Raw genomic sequence first — 23,194 nt, 5'->3', positions numbered from 1 at the left:
TTGAATAAAAGCATGAAGTAGGTGGCATAGAATCTGTTATTTGACCTAAACCTTCTTATTATAGTTTTGATTGTATTGGTAAAGAAAGAAACCACTGAGATACTGACCAATCTACACAGAGATGACACATACAAAACTCATATCAGTTTGTCTGACAAACTTTATTGCAGACATCCTAGTCAATGTCAATTATTGTACAAAATTATGCAACATTGGTGTTATTAAAACAATACATCATGCGTTATTAACACTATATAGTTGATCTACTATACACTCTGTAACACAAAGTGTTCAAATAAATTGTTTCATGGATGGAATAGTGCTTCAAAAACTTTATGTCAGTCCATTATGTGAAAAAATATGCCATTTCTTCCTCTTCTTTACTGGCTTTCTGAGCCGTTTTATCAACTTTACGTTTTGTCTGCGGTGGTTCCGATCTAAAAACAAGTTTCTTTCCAGTCTATGAAAAATATAAAACATTGGTATACAAAGTTAATGCATGGTAGTTGGTTATCAAAATACATGACAAATTTATGTCTCTATTGGGGGGGGGGGGGGGTATAGAGCGAAAACCTATACCAAGTGTGCATGATACAATTATAATCTGCCTGGAGATTCCAAATTATCTCTTTATCCAGAGATATGATGTCCTCAATATATTATGCCATTTCACAGTTATGATACAGCACATGTTCAAATTTTGTGTATACTGTATTTGTTCTATTAGAAGCACATCTCCATTAGAAGCACATACTAGTATACCACATTTTGTCCATTAGAAGCACATCGCAGTAGCAAGCAATGTTATTTTTGACACTCAGCAAGCAATGTCATTTTATTTTTGACACTCAGCAAACACTGTCATTTTAATGTTGACACTCAGCAAACACTGTCATTTTATTGTTGACACTCAGCAAACACTGTCATTTTATTGTTGACACTCAGCTAACACTGTCATTTTACTGTTGACACTCAGCAAACACTGTCATTTTACTGTTGACACTCAGCAAACACTGTCATTTTACTGTTGACACTCAGCAAACACTGTCATTTTATTGTTGACACTCAGCTAACACTGTCATTTTATTGTTGACACTCAGCAAACACTGTCATTTTATTGTTGACACTCAGCTAACACTGTCATTTTATTGTTGACACTCAGCAAACACTGTCATTTTATTGTTGACACTCAGCTAACACTGTCATTTTACTGTTGACACTCAGCAAACACTGTCATTTTATTGTTGACATTGGCAAGCAGTAGGATACTACATATCAGTGACTTGCACATACCTTTTTCTTTGGATCTGCCTGGGCTCTCTCCAAAGCTCTTCTAACTCGTTCTTCTTGGTGTAGTTTCTGTTGCTCTATTTTTTCTTCTCTCAATCTTAACCTCCTTTCTTTTTCCTTTGCCTGTGTAAAAATTATTTTATGGTGGACTACATCAGATTTACTGGTCCACTAGAATTGGTATGTATAACAACATATTTGTTAAGGTGGGAGGGTCGTCACCTGTGCACACACAGGAATTAAGTCCCAAGCAATAATAACAACACACGCTAAAAATGCAAAGGTTCATGGGTAGACACTTGTTTGTAAACAATGACACACTATGGCCATCTGATGCAACTTTTGTGAATACCTATCGAACAGGGTTATTATTTTCACTTTTATATCAACATTCAAAAATATTATTCCTATAAAAAAAATCTTCATGACTGAACAAAAAAAATATCTGATTACCCAGAATAGTCTACTGCTGTTTCCTTTTGAACATACTAGAAGCCTTTACAGAGATATTGCTTTAGGTATTAAGAAAATTAACAAGTGAACTAGTACATGTGAGACCATCTGAACCATGTCTAGGTTGTCCAAGCATGCAACCACCAACATAACACAACAATTGAGATTCTGACCTTTTCAGCAGCTTCCACCCTTTCCGGAGGCATCATTTCAATCATTTCAAATAACTCCTCCAAACGATTTTCAATATTTGTTAACATCTGTAATGTGCTGTTGGTATAATTTGTTTATTAGATGAATGTAGAACCAATTTTTATACCTTATATCGTGCATCAAAGTACAAATACCTCCCCTTATATCATGTATAGATGAAGTACATATACCTCCCCTTATATCATATAATGAAGTACATATACCTCCCCTTATATCATGTATTGATGAAGTACATATACCTCCCCTTATATCATATAATGAAGTACATATACCTCCCCTTATATCATGTATTGATGAAGTACATATACCTCCCCTTATATCATGTATAAATGAAGTACATATACCTCCCCTTATATCATGTATTGATGAAGTACATATACCTCCCCTTATATCATGTATTGATGAAGTACATATACCTCCCCTTATATCATATAATGAAGTACATATACCTCCCCTTATATCATGTCTAGATGAAATACATATACCTCCCCTTATATCATGTATCGATGAAGTACATATACCTCCCCTTATATCATATAATGAAGTACATATACCTCCCCTTATATCATGTCTAGATGAAATACATATACCTCCCCTTATATCATGTATTGATGAAATACATATACCTCCCTTTATATCATGTATTGATGAAGTACATATACCTCCCCTTATATCATATAATGAAGTACAAATACCTCCCCTTATATCATGTATTGATGAAGTACATATACCTCCCCTTATATCATGTATTGATGAAGTACATATACCTCCCCTTATATCATATAATGAAGTACATATACCTCCCCTTATATCATGTATTGATGAAGTACATATACCTCCCCTTATATCATATAATGAAGTACATATACCTCCCCTTATATCATGTATTGATGAAGTACATATACCTCCCCTTATATCATATAATGAAGTACATATACCTCCCCTTATATCATGTATTGATGAAGTACATATACCTCCCCTTATATCATGTATTGATGAAGTACATATACCTCCCCTTATATCATATAATGAAGTACATATACCTCCCCTTATATCATATAATGAAGTACATATACCTCCCCTTGTATCATGCACAGATGAAGTACATATACCTCCCCTTATATCATGCACAGATGAAGTACATGTACCCTAAGTTCCTTGTAGAATGCACTGATGTAGTATGCACTGATTTATATATAACAATAAATTTGCATATGATACAAAGGGTAAATTTTACATTACCAGTAGTAGGCACTCATGCACCGATGAAATACATATACCTCCCTTTGTATCATATAATGAAGTACATATACCTCCCCTTATATCATGCATCGATGAAATACATATACCTCCCCTTATATCATGCATCGATGAAATACATATACCTCCCCTTATATCATATACACCAATGAAGAACATATACCTCCCCTTATATCATGCACAGATGAAGTACATATACCTCCCCTTATATCATGCATCGATGAAATACATATACCTCCCCTTATATCATATACACCAATGAAGAACATATACCTCCCCTTATATCATGCACCGATGAAATACATATACCTCCCCTTATATCATGCATCGATGAAATACATATACCTCCCCTTATATCATGCATCGATGAAATACATATACCTCCCCTTATATCATATACACCAATGAAGAACATATACCTCCCCTTATATCATGCACAGATGAAGTACATATAGGTACCTCCAATAGTAGGTCTTATTACTGGTATTATACACAACGTGACAAGAATACATGGATAGCATGCATAGCATTGTACATTCAGAATGCAGTATCAATTGTCAGTAAGTTATGAGCATTTATGTTACCAATTAAATCCCACAAATATGCAGCATGGCCCAATGCTGATGACATATATTCAGTGTTCTCCCAACTGCCAGTTATGCTTAAGAAATAGTGCACATATTTGAATTTGCCATCAAAGTCCATTCACTACTTGTATAAATGTGGGAGCAAAAGTAAAATAATATTTATCATTATTTTGAGAAATTTTATATGGGGATTAGAAGTGTATACACTTAAACAGTGTAGCATGGTGCATTTTTTTAGGGAACTTATCTAGTGCAAAAAGTGGAAAAAGTTCATCAGCTTTTTAGCTCATATAAGAGAGTGTCAACAATTACATTTTTGGCTTCTTCTTGCAAACTGCCAGCTAAAATTCCTTTTATACTTTGTTCATTTTTGCCATACTTTTGGTTGGTTGGTAAGAAGGTGGTTTTGGTGATGAAGTTAGGTGGGCATGTTATTAACAGCCAGAACAAAATACTTTCTTATTTAATATTAATGATCTTATCTACAGCATTTTAAGCTCATTATATCTCTACAACAAGCATTTCAAAATTCATTTACTCAAATCATCAGACATGCAAACTCTAAATTCACAACTAAAACAAATTAACCTTTGATTTAACTAGATAAAATTTAAGGCAGATTCTATCAGATTATGTTTATACCAAATGGTTTAATTTTATGCTGTTCACAAAATACAAATATATATATATATATTCACCAAACTACTTTTTGCACAAAGCACAGTGATTTTGGGGCCATTTACCATTCGTATGTTATAAAGTTGTCACCATACATCAAAATTTGGTTACAGATGGTGAAAAAAATCATATGTATCATATCATTTTCAACCATATTTATTAATTCAAATTCCCACAATCAACTTTAATATAACAATGTATACAAGACACTTGAGCATGCATGGGTTAGAGTTGAGAAGAACACTGAATAACACACTTATTAAAACATCAAGAACAATAACCCACACCATGGCTGCCACTTATTTCACACCATGTTAGCATTTTGATGGCAACATAAATGTAATAACCTACTAACCTTATGTTTGCTTCATTATCACCAATACAATTGCGATACACTTCATCCACCTTCTTATTCAGTTGAGTTAACATGATGTCCTGTTGATAAGAATATGAAAAACAGACAAAAAAACATTTAATATCTACTGACACAATTTATGTGCCATTAAAACAAAACAGTACACAGAAATAGGCAGAGCCTCCAGTTGTTGTGTAATACTGGTCGGCAGTATACATCTTCTCACAAAGCAAGTCACGTTTAGGCAGCTCAACTCTGTTGAGATTTATTTTAACCAATGAGAGCATGCCTCACTTATTAGAGGTGACATGTTCCAGTTACATATTCAAAATCACCATAAATACAATGTTGCGACACAAATATTTAATACATGCAAATATGTCTAACTGATGGTTATATTGTTACCTGGTCCTCTGATTTGAATTCACCAAATGAAAACATCCTACAAAAAGAGAAATCAGATGCAAATAAAAGTTAATAAATCTGTGAAAATCCCACTATAAGATAAAATAACACTTCTAGTACATGTTTCATCATTATAATTTAAAAAACTGTGCCAGTGCAGTGATGTTAGTCATTAAAATAACACAATCACATTTCATTTTGTCGACTTACTTTGACTTGTGCTCCAATTCAGTGGCCTTTTCCTCCTCCCTATCAATAGCACCCATCAACATCTCAATTTGCTGTTTTAAAATATCAGTTTCCCTCTCCATTTTATCTTTCGTTTGTACAAAAGCTTGTTTCATTTCTTCCAGTGCTTCCTCAGTTTCCTGACTATTTTGAATAAGAGACAAGTTCTGCTCCTCTAGTTCTTGGAAGATATCTAGCAACTGATGAGGATCTGTGAAGTACAGATCCAAGGACTGGAAACAGAAATGAGCCAATTGTAACTCCGTATCAACAAAGAAATAAAGCAGAGGGGAGTCAAAGAAAGCTTCTTTGTTAACAAGTTAATCATTAAATAGTTAATATAATAATTATCAGTGAAAACAAATGTGCAAATAAAACAAGTCATTGTCAATGACACGTCCCCGTTCCGTTCATATTTGAGTGACATATACATTCAAAGCAGATCATGACCGAAATGCACCTGCATATGTACAACACATTGTGCTAAATCTGAACAAAATCCATCCATGCATGACTGAGATCCGGTTCTGGAATTGTGAAAATACGTGATTTTGATGCATTTTCGGCCTTAAAATGGCCATCATTCCGCTATTGTTAAGCAGATCATGAAACAAATGCACATATCTATTTGTGACATGATGTACCATGTGTGTGTGAAGTTTGAACTTGATCAATCCAGACATGTCTTGGATACGGATCCAGAACTGAATTCTTTAACAAAATGGCCGCCAGTCGGCCATTTCGAACTTGATCCGAAAAAAAAAAAAGACGTGCATCAAGGTCCTATTATGTTTAATGTATGTACCAAATTTGAACAAAATCCATCCATGCATAACTGAGATATGGGTCCAGAATGGTGAAAATGTGCGATTTCAATGCATTTTCGGCCTTAAAGCGGCCCCCATTTGGCTATCGTTAATGAGATCATGAAACAAATGCACATACATATTTGTGACATGATGTACCTTGTGTGTGTGAAGTTTGAACTTGATCAATCCAGACATGTCTCGGATACGGATCCAGAACTGAATTCTTTAAAACAAAATGGCCGCCAGTCGGCTATTTCGAACTTGATCCGAAAAAAAAAAATGACGTGCATCAAGGTCCTATTATGTTTAATGTATGTACCAAATTTGAACAAAATCCATCCATGCATAACTGAGATATGGGTCCGGAATGGTGAAAATGTGCGATTTCAATGCATTTTCGGCCTTAAAGCGGCCCCCATTTGGCTATCGTTAATGAGATCATGAAACAAATGCACATACATATTTGTGACATGATGTACCTTGTGTGTGTGAAGTTTGAACTTGATCAATCCAGACATGTCTCGGATACGGATCCAGAACTGAATTCTTTAAAACAAAATGGCCGCCAGTCGGCTATTTCGAACTTGATCCGAAAAAAAAAAATGACGTGCATCAAGGTCCTATGATGTTTAATGTATGTACCAAATTTGAACAAAATCCATCCATGCATAACTGAGATATGGGTCCGGAATGGTGAAAATGTGCGATTTCAATGCATTTTCGGCCTTAAAGCGGCCCCCATTTGGCTATCGTTAATGAGATCATGAAACAAATGCACATACATATTTGTGACATGATGTACCTTGTGTGTGTGAAGTTTGAACTTGATCAATCCAGACATGTCTCGGATACGGATCCAGAACTGAATTCTTTAAAACAAAATGGCCGCCAGTCGGCTATTTCGAACTTGATCCGAAAAAAAAAAATGACGTGCATCAAGGTCCTATTATGTTTAATGTATGTACCAAATTTGAACAAAATCCATCCATGCATAACTGAGATATGGGTCCGGAATGGTGAAAATGTGCGATTTCAATGCATTTTCGGCCTTAAAGCGGCCCCCATTTGGCTATCGTTAATGAGATCATGAAACAAATGCACATACATATTTGTGACATGATGTACCTTGTGTGTGTGAAGTTTGAACTTGATCAATCCAGACATGTCTCGGATACGGATCCAGAACTGAATTCTTTAAAACAAAATGGCCGCCAGTCGGCCATTTCGAACCCGATCCAAAAAAAAAAAAATGACGTGCATCAAGGTCCTATTATGTTTAATGTATGTACCAAATTTGAACAAAATCCGTCCATGCATAACTGAGATCCGGGTCCGGAATGGTGAAAATGTGCGATTTTGATGCATTTTCGGCCTTAAAATGGTCGCTATTCGGCTATCGTTAATCGGATCATGAAAAAAATGCATGTGCATATGTCCCATATAATGTGTGATGTATGAGTGAAGTTTGAACTTAATCGGTCCATGCATGTTCGAGATACAGGTGATCACGGACGCACAGACGCACGGACGCACGGACGCACGGACGGACGGACGCACACAGGGCAAAACATAAGTCCCAGTTTTCGGACTGCGTCCGAACGGGGACTAATAACAGGGCCTGAAAATAGTACCAAATTGAAGTACATATTATAGAAATAAACATAATATTTTTAGTTTTATATAAATACAGTTTTAATTATCAATATTATAGATGATATTTTTTCAAGCCCTGATTGGTGCAATATGGTGCAACAAACCTCATCACTGTCTGAATCAGAGTCAATATTTCCAGAACCAACGCTGTCTGTATCTTGTTGATTAGGCGTTTGGGAATGTCTATTAACAGAAAAAGTATAACAAGAATTTGCATCAGTACAAATAAGGATGACTAATGGATATGGATTTCACTGATGTACATTTAAAAACCAGTACAAGCTTTTCAACACATATAAATAGAGAGTGGAGAAAGCCATCTCAAATCTCATCTTCAACAATTTCATACGTTATGTTTGAATTAGACATATTAATAATAAATGCATATCAGACAGATTAATATTCATAGATTAAATTTTAGCAAAAATGAAATAATAAACAATTTTTAATTATTTGATTCTATTGCAAAGAACAGTGTACAGCCAAACCTTTTCCCAGATCCTGCCTTTGTACCACTTTTACTTTGTCTATTTGACTTTGATCTACCGTCTAATGATGGAGTTGGCGATGTGCCACCTTTCTTTTTACCACCTAATGACAATTTTTCATCTTTGTCCTTCCTTTTTTCGGCTCTTCTTTTTGCCTTTGCTGCAGCTTTCTCTGCCTTCCACTCTGGTGATGTCAAATGGTCCAAGAACTTCTTGTACAGTTGATACTCTTTAAGTAGATCTTCGTTTTTGGAGATTTCACTGGATGTGTCAAATGTGATATACCGGTAATCAACAGTTTTGAAATGTGATGATATATTCGCTCTGTTGTACTTTCTAAATATTGTATGTTTTAACTTTATATACAGGTAATTTGAGAATCGAATTTGTTAAGCTTATTTTTCCAAACTATTGTGATAGAACATGGTCCCCTAGTAGTAATAGTTGTAGTAGTAGTACTGCATTTTCTCAGATAGGCAGTACTGTTGTCTATGGTACAACATTACCGGTATATGTAGTAAATATTTTGCTCACCTCTTAATCAACATTATCTGGGCATTAATTTTCTTGATCTCTGCAACTTTCTCTAATTTAGCTTTTGTTTCTGCTTCAGCTCTGAAAATAGATATTAGATCAGATACCAGAATCAAACATCCATTGTTTCAATAACTAAATAGATAATTTAACTAAGCACTATCACACAGTAACATGTTAACAAGTCATTGAAAATGACACAGTCCCCATTAAATTTTTTAAAGTTCTCTTCGTGCTCGTCATATTAAAGCGGAGTGGTTGTCGCGAGCGTGTCCTTGAAACTTGAGTTCCAAGTGGCGTATACAACAGATTGTGTTCCTTGTAGTAGAAATATGGCCAAAAATAAAAACAGCCATTATTCGGCCATCTTTGATCTGATTATGAAACACACTGATATGTATGATGTACGGTATGTGCCAAATACGAATGAAAATGGAACATAAATTGTGGAAATATAGTAGTAAGGCCAAAAAGTCAGATGGCTGTCAATCGGCCATCCTTGACCAGATTTTGAAACAAATTGTCATGGACATGCATCCTAACATGTATAAAGTACATGTATGTGCCAAATTTGAATGAAAACTGACAGAGCACGTCTAAGATACCGCATAAAAAAAACCAAGATGCCTGCCAGTCGACTATCTTTGATCCAATTGCGAAATAAATCGTCATGGACATGTATCCTAACATGTATAATCTATGTACCAAGTTTGACTGACAATTGACAAAGCATGTCCAAAATACAACATTTTCAAAAAACAAGATGGCTGCCAGTCGGCCATTTTGAATCGAATCGCTGAACCACTGCATGTGCATATGTCCCACATAAGGTACTAGGCACATGCAAAGAATGAACGGAATCGGTCCACAGGATTCTGAAATACGACTCTGGACAGACTGACGCACGAACGGACGGACAGACTCAGGAACTCACGGACGGTCGGGGACATGTATCCTAACATGTATGATCTATGTATTAAATTTGAATTTAACTGACAAAGCATGTCCAAAATACAACATTTTCAAAAAAAAACAAGATGGCTGCCTGTCGGCCATCTTTGATCCAATTGTGAAATAAATCATCATGGACATGTATCCTAACATAATCTATGTACCAAGTTTGAATGAAAACTGACAAAGCATGTCCAAAATACAACATTTTCAAAAAACAAGATGGCTGCCAGTCGGATCGAATCGCTAAACCACTGCATGTGCATATGTCCTACATAAAGTACTAGGCACATGCAAAGAATGGACAGAATCGGTCCAAGGGATTCTGAGATATGACTCCAGGCCGGTGCACGGACGGAGACCAAATTATAAGTCCCTGTTTTCGGACTTCGTCCGAACGGGGACTACCGGTAATAACTAACGGTTGATAGTATTATTATAAATCTAGCACCAAAGACAATAAAATGTACTGTTCGATAAAAAGATACATTTGCATTTGTTCCAATCATCAACATTTTTATATGTGGTAAACTACATGTACATGGCCAACATTGAGCGTGTTCCAGGTTACTGATGTAACATTGAAAAAACATTTTTTGGTTTACATTGAATGCAGAAGTACTGCACCATGTGGAAGTTTGCACAGCACAAAAAGTTTTCTGTTGGCGATTTTAGTCGTTATATCTCATTCAATTATTACTACAAGCAAAGAAAGGATGAATAATCATAATGTTATGAGAATATAGCAAAGTATATCTCAGACAGTACTGAATCACATCAACCTCTGCTACACTTCTATCGATACAATCGGTGTACGGCCATTGGGAATACTTTGTGATAACTTCATATTAGTAATATAACATACCTAATAATACTATAGCTAACATTGTCACTTACATTTTAATAGCTTCAACTGAGTTTTTATCATTTTCTTTTAAGAATTCATCAAACATGGCTGCATCTTCCTCAAGATATTGCTCAGCAAGTTCTAGTTTGCGTTCTTCAGCCTGGGCAATCTCTTCTAATTTTCTCATTTCATCTCTCTTAACACCCAGAGAATATTGAACAAGAAACATTTCCCTCTTTTTGGCAATATAGTCAGTTAAATTTTCCTTTTCCACATGACGATCTGAGTGAGAAACAAATTAAAGAAGTTAATAAGTGCATTATTTGCATAAAAATGATGTGTGTTCAGTGTATACTATAGTTTTTGTGTGCATATATGGGTAGTCAATTTAGCTATTAATATTTATCACTTGGTAAAACATATATTAAAACCAATTGGTATTACTGGTTCCTACCTCGTGTAACGGCCAAAGTGAACTGTGGATCATCTTTTACAGCTACTGCTTTGTCTGTATCCTCAGCATCCCCTTCAAGTTCATCATCTGAATCATCTGTGGGTTGTCTCATTGATGCTCTCTTAGCATTCACTCTTGATGCATAAGTTGTTTTTTCGTAAACTTTCAAACCTCTTTGCTTAATACGTTCCTGAATAAAATTTAGAGTAGTGGTAAATTGCTGAAATAGACATTAGTAAGAAGCCATGATACATCTTCCTTACGAGTGAGTCAGTTTGAGTCGCACTTTTGCAAGCAGTACATGTTTACCCTGATTAACATTGTATTTCCCTTCTGTGTATCCATTGTTACTGCTGTTTTATGTTCATTTACTGCTTTCTATCACCGTTACCTCATATTCGAATTGAATGTAAGTTTTTATATTTTGTAAGTTGATACTATGTCCTACTATGAAATTCTTCCTGTTTGAGTAAACAAAATGAATGTAAAACTCTTTAAATAGAAATGTGTTCACTTACTGCTTTCTTTCTCTGCCTTTCCTTGTCTCTCATCAAGAAAATGTCATTTTCTGGTGGCATTGTAAATGGATTGTGATCTGCAGGCATTTCATCTGATTCTGTATGCACAATGTAACTGAGTTATGACTTGAATAGGAAGTATGGTTCATATATTGATGTAATAATAATTTCAGCAAGTGGTGTAATCTTTGATGCACAAACAATGACAACAAAGGTGACTTCAAAAACCTGGGAACTATATTTGTATATCCCTGATTATATGCTAAGTTGGCAACTACAAGTAGTAAGTATCTTCCCATTTCATTTACAGCTATAACATGCAATTAGTACAAATGTTACCTGATAAAGCTGTACCACTATGTGACTCTGATTTAGTTGATTGTGGAAATGTTACTCTGCCTGACTGTCTGGATGTAGCATCACCTAAAGACAATAACAGTGAGCAAAAGAGTGATAATGTGAATAGTTTTAGATACAAATATTATTTGTGATATGCATGCTACATTACTCCACACTAGGTGATATATTGTCATGATGTATGACTGGATAATAGTAATTTATTTAATGTTTGCTTAACTGTATTAAAGTTCAAGGAAATCAGTTTTTTGTTGTTGACCTTTTACTATAACACACAGTTTGACAGAAAGACCTGGAAAACATTAGCTCCATAGTTCTTGGTATTCTTTGTAATGATATTTTAGTAATTTCTGGAATATTTGTTGTGTCTTAAAGTAGAAGCCTACTCATAAATTAAAAAACCCAGAATTTATTTATTTTGCAATATATTGTATTCCAAGGCAATATAAGGATATTGACCTAAAAAAAGTTGGGGGTCACCAGCCTTTTTTTCGAGAAATTGATGGTTGTATTTTAGTGGAAGGTCACCATTTTGACACTATCATAACACTTTCACCACAGGTTCCTATGGCAGAGATATTATCTCAAAATCTAACCTTGTGACATAGGCTGAAAAAAAATCATATATTGTTAATGATGGAGTACTTTTTGTTGCTCTGAATTATTTAAAAAATCTGGGTTTTAAAAAGTGTCAACAATTCAATTTTTCTTTAACATTGTGTTCTATGGAATTGTTTTCAAGAAATATTAGGACACGTTTCTCAAAAAGCATGACTGTAACACACAAAATAATGCTATTTTATTGTACCATCATGGGACATTAGCTTCATGATTGTACATAATAAAAAAATGAACATTGTCATGCAATTTATTACCAATTTTGTCAAAAATTATGACTAGGCTTCTCTCTTACAGTTGTAATTTTTAGATATTGGGATTTTTTCCCCACAAATGTGCAATGCAAAAGTGTAAACACAAATCAATAAAAAAACACAAATATTTACTCAAATAATATGATCAACATATCAGTGATGAATAACATGCACAGCTAGAAAAAAAATAGTTCGAGTTGAATGTTTGTACAGTTATTTGTAAAGCAGTTACATAATCAATTCTTGATTCCTAGTGATTGATAGTGGGCATGTTATTCTTTTTGTTTAATGAATATTTAATGGATGGTCGATAAATTTAATTTCTAGTGATTTTTTAAAATTTAATTTTGAAATATTATTCTTAGCATCCTATTTTTCAAGGTGTTTCCCTACTATACACATTTAATATTTGATCCAGTCTCGTACTTCGTCTCACTTTGCATGTGTTGACATGAGAAATTATAATAATGTTGAAAAATACATTAAAGGTAATGTAATTAGAGACCAAAACAATTATGTTTATGTACACAATAATCACAACATTGTAAGACGACAGCGATTAGTATTATGGTACGTGTGTGCTGATTGGGTGGAAGGAAAGTATACATGTTCGTTACAGTTTTGACCTGCGAACAGAACTTACGGGAACGTTTTCCAGATGTCACAGAACCTGGAGAGGCTGGGGTTGATCTGGCACTCACTGACATTTTTTCTTGCTGCAATAAAAAACGTGAAACATTACATTATAATACAACGTACATGAAAGAACGTAAATAATGAAAGACGGTGGTCAGTACCTCGAAAGAGATTTGTCACTTGTATAAATCAGTGTCGAATATTTCCATTCCTGTTGACATTTTCACACTTTCTTACGAATTAATAAACTCCACACACATGTAACGTGTTTATTTCACGTACCTGTTATAAGATATATTAATGTAAGGCGATTTACTACTGCAAATAGCATCCAAACTGTCGCTCGAATTGGTTTTTATACCGAGCTCCGTACAATAACAAAGTCCGAAGTGACATAGCAACAACGTTAGTTTGTTTTCGCTTACTTTCCACCAGTGCGCAAATACGGGATTCACTCCGGATTTCTAAAACTTGAATGTTCATGCGGTTTTCTTCAAGTAAAATGGACAGATTCGAAATATTAATTATTATATTATAATCTTTTACGTTTGTTTTAGCACGAGTATCAAAAGTGTGCTTGATATACGTTATTACCTACGTGCAAAGATATAATGGGTGTGAAACCCCCTGACATCCAAAGGCCAACACACGGAGGCATGAGCGTACTCTGACTGGGACGTGTGGGGTTGATAGTAGAGATCGGCAGTCATGACGGACTCTAAGAAACTATTAATCGAGCATTTCAAGCAGGCAGTCCTTGTCTGTAGGAATGGAGAAAAGGTTCTCAAAGGAGATGATATGAAGAATGTCGCATTGATGGAAGAGGATGGCGATAATGGCATCAGTATTGTAATAGACAGGTATTTATGTATATGATAATGACATGTGGGCATGGCATAATTTATAGTGACACCAGTATTGAAATAGACAGGTATTTATGTATATGATAATGGCATGTGGGCATGGCATAATTTATAGTGACACCAGTATTGAAATAGACAGGTATTTATGTATATGATAATGACATGTGGGCATGGCATAATTTATAGTGACACCAGTATTGAAATAGACAGGTATTTATGTATATGATAATGGCATGTGGGCATGGCATAATTTATAGTGACACCAGTATTGAAATAGACAGCTATTTATGCATATGACATGGGACTGGTGCATAATTTATAATAATACTTGTGATGTAATAGACAGGTATTTATGTGTAAGATATGTGGGCGGGGCACTTCCATAAATGACAAGCATGGTTGTACTTTTAAACTTCGAACTATATATATATATATATATATATTATGGACTATGTCAGAGGTACATTACTTGGGGTTTGCAACACGCATAGTACTGTATGGTGACATCATGTCAAGATCCCATTCAAGTCTCATCTTGTAGATAGCGAGACTGATGCTACGACCTTCTGACATGACATAGGCGGTTTGTAATAAAACAATAAAACATGTATTACCACATTCATAGTGAAAAAATGTAATACATCGATATTTACAGAAAATATAGTTGTCGTAATCCGTCATATCGTGAGCAGCTATTTTGATACACCTGGACATCCCAGTATCCTAGTTACCCTGGGCATGCGCATTTCCATTTTTCTGAGTTGGAACGCTTATGCGAGAGTGATATTGAAACGAGATCTTGATATCATGTCACCGTAGTTGCAAACCCCAAGTAAAGTACCTCTGCTATGTATAATAGTATGAGTAGTAATATTTATTGCATCTTTAGAAATCAAACATTTCTATCAGTTGTTAGCAATAAATATATATGTAACAAAAACTAAAATGTAATACAAGTAGCATTAAAAGAAAAAATAAATATACAATTTCATTTTATCCTGTTAAGCATCAGTGCTTTGATCATTTCCCCATCTCTATTCTGAAGTAGATATATAGGTTTCTGGCATGAATTGGTGATTTTAGCAGGGAATGCACTATTTGTCAGGATTTTTTGTTGGTCCAAGTGATATTTACGACAAATTGGTAAAAAGTGTAATTCTTCAATCTCATTTAGCGATCATTGTTTACAAATTCTATTGTCTAAGGGTGTCTTTGCTTGGGTATTCCTTAATCATTTCTCAATTCCTAAATTGTGGTTACATTATAATACTTTTTTAAATGCGAAAGAAATTGCAATTCTACTTTGGTCGGTTTAATAATAAAGTAAGCAATTCTAACAAATTGGTATAACTACTGGTAGGTCAGTGACTGGCTCTCATAACTATGGTGGTTGAATATGTATGTGTGTTTTGTTTCCAGCAATGGTCTTATTGAAGCTGTTGACTATGATGCAAAGATTCAAGAAAAATATAATAATACAAAGTTTGACAACAAAATTAATGCAAAAGGAAAATGTGTAGTACCAGGTATTTATGGTATTATTTCTTCAATTTTAAAAATACCAAACCATCCAGACCCAACTTAGTATTCCTTGAATACCCAAGTGTAATTTGTTGAACACTTTAAATCATTTCAGGGGGGATTGGCACAAGCGGGTGCCGTCTGATTTAAAAGGAGCGTTTCAAAGTCAGTTGTTCGTAGCCCATCGTCAAAGCAACATCGCCCTGTTAACGAACATATGAAATTATTTCAGTGATTTCTTTACAGGATAAATCTCAACGAAATGTAGAAACATCACATAGAAATAGACAGGCTCTAAAATTATGTCTATTGCAAAACAAATCAACTGAGAACGAGTTTGCCGCCACTAGTTTATTCAATTTGTTCCATTTCAAACTGTGCATGCACACACACAATGATTTCTCTAAAATGCATATTAATTAGGTAACTTGTCTCTGGTAAAAGTTATTAAAAACATTTTGAGCAATTTTGAGCAATAGTACTAGATTGAAATATCAATGTGCTTCTGCATTTTCCATGAATTTCATAACTTGTTGTGATTATGTTAAAGAAAAAACCTGTGGTAACTTTCTACAGTTTTCTGGAGTCTGATCAAAAACGTGTCTCAAAAAACACTTTTACGTCATAGTTTTTCAATAATTTTTTTACAGCTAGTAATGATAGAATTATCAATTTATAATTATCATGTATGCTATCGGAAAACATTTTGGCTCAATTTTACTGAAAAGAATAGTTTTTCATTGCTCATGAATATAAATTTATACAAATGAGATGATTGTTTCAATCAATCGGGTCATGCAACCCCCCTGTATCATTTGACACATTGTACACAAATAATTCAAAACATCATCTCACCATTTCTGAGATGAGAAATTCTGTACACTTTATGTAAACAATTCTCAGATGAACAGAAAACAAAACATATTTGTGAATATACAAGTCATTGAAAATGACACAGTCCCCATTAAATTTTTGAAAGTTCTCTTTGTGCTCATCATATTAAAGCAGAGGGGTTGTCGCGAGCGTGTCCTTGAAACTCGAGTGTTCCGTGTAGTAGTAATATGGCCAAAAATAAAAACAGCCGTTATTCGGCCATCTTTGATCTGATTATGAAACACACTGATATGTATGATGTATGTGCCAAATATGAATGAAAATGGTACATAAATTGTGGAAATATAATAGTAAGGCCAAAAAGTCAGATGGCTGTCAATCGGCCATTCTTGACCAGATTTTGAAACAAATTGTCATGGACATGCATCCTAACATGTATAAAGTACATGCATGTGCTAAATTTGAATGAAAACTGACAGAGCACGTCCAAGATATCGCATAAAAAAACAAAAACAAGATGCCTGCCAGTCAACCTTCTTTGATCCAATTGTGAAATAAATCCTCATGGACATGTATCCTAACATGTATAATCTATGTACCAAGTTTGAATGAAAAGTGACAAAGCATGTCCAAAATACAACATTTTCAAAAAACAAGATGGCTGCCAGTTGGCCATTTTGAATCGAATCGCTAAACCATTGCAAGTGCATATGTCCCACATAAAGTACTAGGCACATGCAAAGAATGAACGGAATCGGTCCAAGGGATTCTTAGATATGACTCCGGACGGACGCACAGACGGAGACCGAATTATAAGTCCCTGTTTTTGGACTTCGTCCGAATGGGGACTAATAACCAGTACGCTCAAAATGTTACCAGTGCCTTTCAAGATCTCACTAATTCAAGCAACTTTAAAAAAAAAAAAATTAATATTCAGAACAAGCTTTTGAATTCACAGATGATCTAATGTAGTGTTGCAATTTTTGCCTGGGTCTGTTAAATGCAACTCTAATAAGAATCCTATTCATCTGTTAAATCTGGTGCTGCATGTCTTTACATTATTAAGTTCCTCCGCCTTCTGCATCCTGTTATTGTAACTGAGCTATCTGAATTCTTCTTTGTTGCATTTCAACCATCGATAATGTTAAGCTAAGTATTTTGAAGTACCGGGGCAATTTTTCAGTTGAGCCAAATCTATTACACACATTCAATTAGTATGATTTGGTTTCAGTTATGTTGAACATAATGTATTTTGAATGGGATTTGTATATTAGGGTATGCAACTTTCACAACTATGTAATCTCATGAGAAGCAAAATCTTATGCGAATCTCTGAAAGCGATCTCGGTGCACATTGATCAAATTCTAACCAATAGTGTTACAAAATATAGTGGGTGCTTAAAATGTTCAATTGCAAAATGAGCAAGAATATTGCAGCATTAAAAAAACGCAAAACACACATATTATTACATGCTTAAAAGCTACAAACACTATTAAAAAATTGTCTGAGATGCACATGAATCAGTTTTTTCACATACTCTCTAATTAAACTTATTTAAATTACAGACGTGTATTTCTATGGTCATAATAAATAATATTTCAGTATACAATAAATGTGGCTATATATTTTTGGCTACTAGTATATGTACTTCTATTGGAATACAGTGTACCATACATGTATGTATAACGAAATTAACCACTGGTGTGTTTGATTTGTAGGTTTAATTGATGGACATACTCATCCGGTCTGGGTTGGGGATAGAGTTCATGAGTTTGCTATGAAGGCGAGTATAATATTTTGCTATACTGTATTGGAAGATTTACACATATAGTATGTACAGTGAACGGCAGCTGGTCACATACCCAGCTGATGCATGTCTTAACAAACAACTTCATATGTTTCGATAACAAATAATTACTAATTATACCACAAATTCAGGTAAATGCACCAAATCATGCACAAATAAATACAGTGGCTTTAATAATTTCTGGACTGTGATTTACTCATTTCCTTAGTCTTTCACAACGGTGGCTATGATGTCACACTTTACCCACAATCCTTGGCTGGAGATTCAAGATGGTGGACTACATAATACTGATGAAAAGTTGAATATCTAGAGAATGAAAAGTGATATAAGAAAACTGTAAATTGCATTCTCCTACATTTGTGGAGCTCTTTCATCTGGGAGCATAATGTTGTTTGCCTTTACTTCCTCTTTAAATCCAGTGACGTTTAATGATTGAATGAAAATACCGATATTGTCATGTATCTTAATGTTTTACGATATTGTGTTTTTCAGTTGGCGGGGGCAACCTATATGGATGTACATAAGGCAGGTGGAGGAATTAATTTCACCGTGGAACACACACGTAGTGCTTCTGAAGACGAATTATTTCTACCTTTCAAAGAGAGGTTAGAAAGAATGCTGCATTGTGGGACAACCCTTGTAGAATGCAAGAGCGGATATGGCCTGAATGTATCAACTGAAATTAAAATGTTGAAAGTCATAGAGAGAGCGAAGAGAGAACTCCCAATAGACATATCCAGTACTTTTTGTGGAGCGCATGCTGTCCCGAAGTAGGTAGCATTATTTGCCATCAAAATCCATTTTAGTTCCTCTGCACAACTGCCTCCATTCAGCCACATTTGATGTTTTGTAATGAATGTTGAGGTCAATATACGAGTCAATTTTGAAGTTTATTTTCATATTGCAGGAACAGGTTGTCAAGCAGCTCATTTGGCTGATATTATTTTATATTGATAAAAAATAAATTAATCATCCTATATCTATTTCACATTCATACAAACACAAGATTATTTATTTATTCAAATTTGTTCATTCAAAACCAAATTCTTTTCATTGTAACATGCATGCTTGTTAACATGCCAACAAATATCCTTTAATTTGTGAAAGGGGAAAAACAGCAGAAGAAGCAACAGAAGATGTCATCAGTGTTCAGTTACCACAGATTGTAGAACTGATGAAAAATGGTGAATTACAAGTGGATAATATTGATGTATTTTGTGAGAAAGGTGTATTTAATACTGAGCAGACTAAAAAGATTTTAAATGCTGGTGTAGAAGCTGGACTCGCTATAAATTTTCACGGTGATGAACTTCATCCAACTAAATCCGCAGAGGTATTTACAAATGCTAAGAATAAATATTCAACTAAAGCATCTCCTTTTAACATTGATCCATTCTCATATCAATAATAGAGTACTTTTTAAATCTGCTACTTCTTTTGAGATCTATCTCAGATTATTATGTAGTGTGCCCATTTGTGGCCTTCTCTTCTCTGTATCGTTTGTGTATGCTAAGAATGTCTTATGCATAAGGGAATTGGTATAAAAATGGGATGTGCAGTAGTCTTGACATTTATTTGTACAATGGATCCAATAAATATGAGATTATATTTGGTAGTTCTAGGATCAATCTGATTAAAAGATATTTTTTTTATGACCCTCAGCCCCTGTATATTATATTTATTTGTATTTTAGTTTGAATATGTTGATTTTTGGTTTTTCTTGCCGTTAATCAGTTCTTAGAAAATCATGTCCCAGTCGCCTAAGAACTGATTAACGGCAAGAAAAACCAAAAATCAACATACCGGTATTCAAACTAAAATACAAATAAATATTATATAAAAGGTCATTGAAAAAAAAATAATAATAATAAAAAAAAATAAAAATTGGAGCTTCATACCTACATCGGATTTTAATCAGATAAAAGTTTGCATATTGCCAGGTAAAGTGGTTTCAGAATTCTCCAGGGTTAGAAACACTATTATTTTTTTACACACCCCTATTTGATACCAATTCCAGATATATAATTTGTGTTTGTTGTTATTAGTTAGGAGCAGAACTAAATGCAGCAGCAATTAGCCATTTGGAAGAAATCAGTGATGATGGTATTGTTGCTATGGCATCATCTGGAACCATTGCTGTGTTGTTACCAACTACCGCTTACATACTGAGGTTAAAACATCCACCTGCTAGGAAAATGATAGAAAGTGGTGTTGCTATTGCACTGGGAACAGATTTCAATCCCAATGCATTCTGCCTTTCTATGGTAAGTCCTATATTTGTTATCTCACTGGGAGCAGATTTAAATCCTGACACATTCTGCCTCTCTATGGCAAATCATGCATTTGCTTTGTCCATATCCCATATTTGAAGTGCATGTATGGAGCAGTTGAATGGTAGCATGAATCATTGAGATTTCTCCAAAATATATTCTCAGCTTATATACACTTCTATTGCTTTTGAATGTTCTGTACACAATCATTCAATTGGAGGGGAAATCAGGTTGAGTTTTGTCAAAATTCACTTGACAGTACAGTACAGTACCGGGGTAATTATTTGATTTGAGCAAATATCCTCCAAATTCAGAAACAAGTTCCACTGGTAATGCCAGAAGATACAGGGTTACGTAACCATTAGTACTAACTGATGTATAATTTTCTTAACAGCCATTAACTATGCATTTGGCATGTGTCAATCTACACATGTCTATGAATGAATCCTTGGTAGCAGCAACCATCAATGCTGCTGCTTCACTCAACAAATCAGACACTCATGGTTCTCTAGAAGTTGGTAAAGTGGGCGATCTGGTGATTATAGATGCTCCCAAGTAAGTACCAGTAGAATTCAACATAAATATAAACCTTGTTAACCTTGTAAACCTTTGGGCTTACTAAAGTTGTCTGGAGTACATTTACTGTTGGTTGTAAACATTCTTGTAATTTACTTATTTCGGCTTCAGAAGCATAATGCTAATCTAATCATAGACCTTAGAAAACAAGGTCTATGATCTAATCTAATCTAATGTTTTCTTTCTTCAGATGGGAGCATCTAGTTTATCAGCTTGCTGGACATGGTCATGTTATCAAGCATGTTGTGAAGAAGGGGAATATAGTATACACCAAACCTTGAGAAGAAAATCAAAAAAAAAAATAATTGAATTTAGTCTTCCATAAAAAGCTATATCTGCGTTCATTTGAAACATACTTTGCTGTATAATAACGATAGCCACATGCTGGAGGCCACACAAAATTTGGGAAGCCATTTTGCAGTCAAAACTTAATCCGTGACTGTTTTGCAATAACTACCGGTAATCATTCAAGTAAATGTCAGTGATATTGTCATGTACTGGTTACAGCGAATAAACCACAAGCGTGCAGTGAAAGTGTTCCATATTCTCAGTGTGACCATGATTTCACTACTGTAAAAACTTGTTTTGACAAGTTGAATGTAAAATATAGGAAAAAGGAAATATTCGTTGGATTATTTTCAATGAAACATCCCTTTACAGTAATTTGTTCCAAGACTGCCATGAATTGGGGGAGTTTTGGCCAATCAAATTATCACTGAATAGGCATAGCCTAATTAGTAGTCTATGCGTTGCAAAATCTGGACTGTACTTTAGTCTTGTATATCATGCCATAAACAGGTTGAAGCACAACCATGGAAATTCTAGAACACTTGCTCGATACAAATGTCATGGTAATATTCATGAACCAACCAAAATGTAGCGGTTCCTTTGCAGTTCTCAACTGCTATTGATAATCAGCAGAAATATTACAAGTTTCATCATCTCATCTCCATGTACTGATTAAATACCTAGTGATATTTCACGCAAAATCTATGTTTAGTAACTGGCCCCCACATTAAAGGTCGTTTGTTGATGGCTATAATGAGGAACATGAAATCATTTGAGCAGGGATGTACAGTGATAACAAAGTCAAACCACAATTGTGATGTAAATACCACCTAAGGCCAGAATACTCTGATGGAGCTCTAGAACCAGCCAGACACATTTCTAGAAATACCTACAGTACTTCAATTTTTTTTACTAAACTTTCAGACCAATGTTAATCCATCTTTGATCTGAAAGTTAGCGACTACTTGCTCCTTAATTTCATGATATTTTTTTTTAGTGACAAGACCCAATAAACTCTTTGGTGTTGGTAGTTTTTCTTTACACAAGAACACCCAAGAAGTGTACATTTCTGACACCTGTCGCTTCAATAGATACGACTAGCACAACTAAACGGGGTACCTTCAAGCCCAGGGATTACACCAAAGAATCATGGGACACTATTGTTGATGTTGCTTACAATGTTAATCTATCTTTTGTTATCCATTGTAATTTTAATCCAGAAAGTAAATTTGTTGTGCGATTAGGCTTAACTGGAAGTGCCCCTTTAAATACTGATTTTCAAACAAAGGGGCATAATACTACCAGTTGCATGTACAAGTAAGTTGAACATGTCTGCCAATAAACCAAACCATACAGTAATGCCAGGTAGTATTCAGTGAGGCGATGTGCATAAAAAATTACACACACTTTCCAATCGTCTTGTCACGGTGTGCGAGTGATTTCCCAC

General features: G+C 34.7%; 2 protein-coding genes across 2 annotated transcripts; one reads left to right on the top strand and one right to left on the bottom strand.

The window, feature by feature from the left end:
- Nucleotides 1-142: 142 nt before the first annotated feature.
- Nucleotides 143-13,985, bottom strand: LOC100370537 (cilia- and flagella-associated protein 100-like). Its single transcript, XM_002742319.4, has 15 exons — nucleotides 13,871-13,985; nucleotides 13,596-13,668; nucleotides 12,063-12,146; nucleotides 11,724-11,821; nucleotides 11,206-11,395; nucleotides 10,802-11,033; nucleotides 8,954-9,034; nucleotides 8,420-8,680; nucleotides 8,036-8,114; nucleotides 5,452-5,702; nucleotides 5,242-5,278; nucleotides 4,837-4,916; nucleotides 1,917-2,013; nucleotides 1,294-1,413; nucleotides 143-460 (listed from the first exon to the last, which is right to left on the bottom strand). Exons 2-15 carry the CDS (start codon nucleotides 13,657-13,659, stop codon nucleotides 347-349), a joined length of 1,788 nt encoding a protein of 595 aa, XP_002742365.1. The 5' UTR covers nucleotides 13,660-13,668; nucleotides 13,871-13,985; the 3' UTR covers nucleotides 143-346.
- A 48-nt stretch (nucleotides 13,986-14,033) lies between these two features.
- Nucleotides 14,034-22,003, top strand: LOC100371597 (putative imidazolonepropionase). The gene is made up of 8 exons (XM_002742326.3): nucleotides 14,034-14,448; nucleotides 15,871-15,977; nucleotides 18,525-18,589; nucleotides 19,106-19,383; nucleotides 19,721-19,946; nucleotides 20,659-20,877; nucleotides 21,278-21,438; nucleotides 21,650-22,003. Exons 1-8 carry the CDS (start codon nucleotides 14,297-14,299, stop codon nucleotides 21,738-21,740), a joined length of 1,299 nt encoding a protein of 432 aa, XP_002742372.1. The 5' UTR covers nucleotides 14,034-14,296; the 3' UTR covers nucleotides 21,741-22,003.
- The last annotated feature ends 1,191 nt before the right edge of the window (nucleotides 22,004-23,194 follow it).

The sequence above is a fragment of the Saccoglossus kowalevskii genome, chromosome 3, assembly GCF_978046115.1.
Source record: "Saccoglossus kowalevskii chromosome 3, keSacKowa6.1, whole genome shotgun sequence".
In the NCBI taxonomy this organism is placed as follows: Eukaryota; Metazoa; Hemichordata; class Enteropneusta; family Harrimaniidae; genus Saccoglossus; species Saccoglossus kowalevskii.
This window is presented reverse-complemented; position numbering and strand designations above follow the sequence as displayed.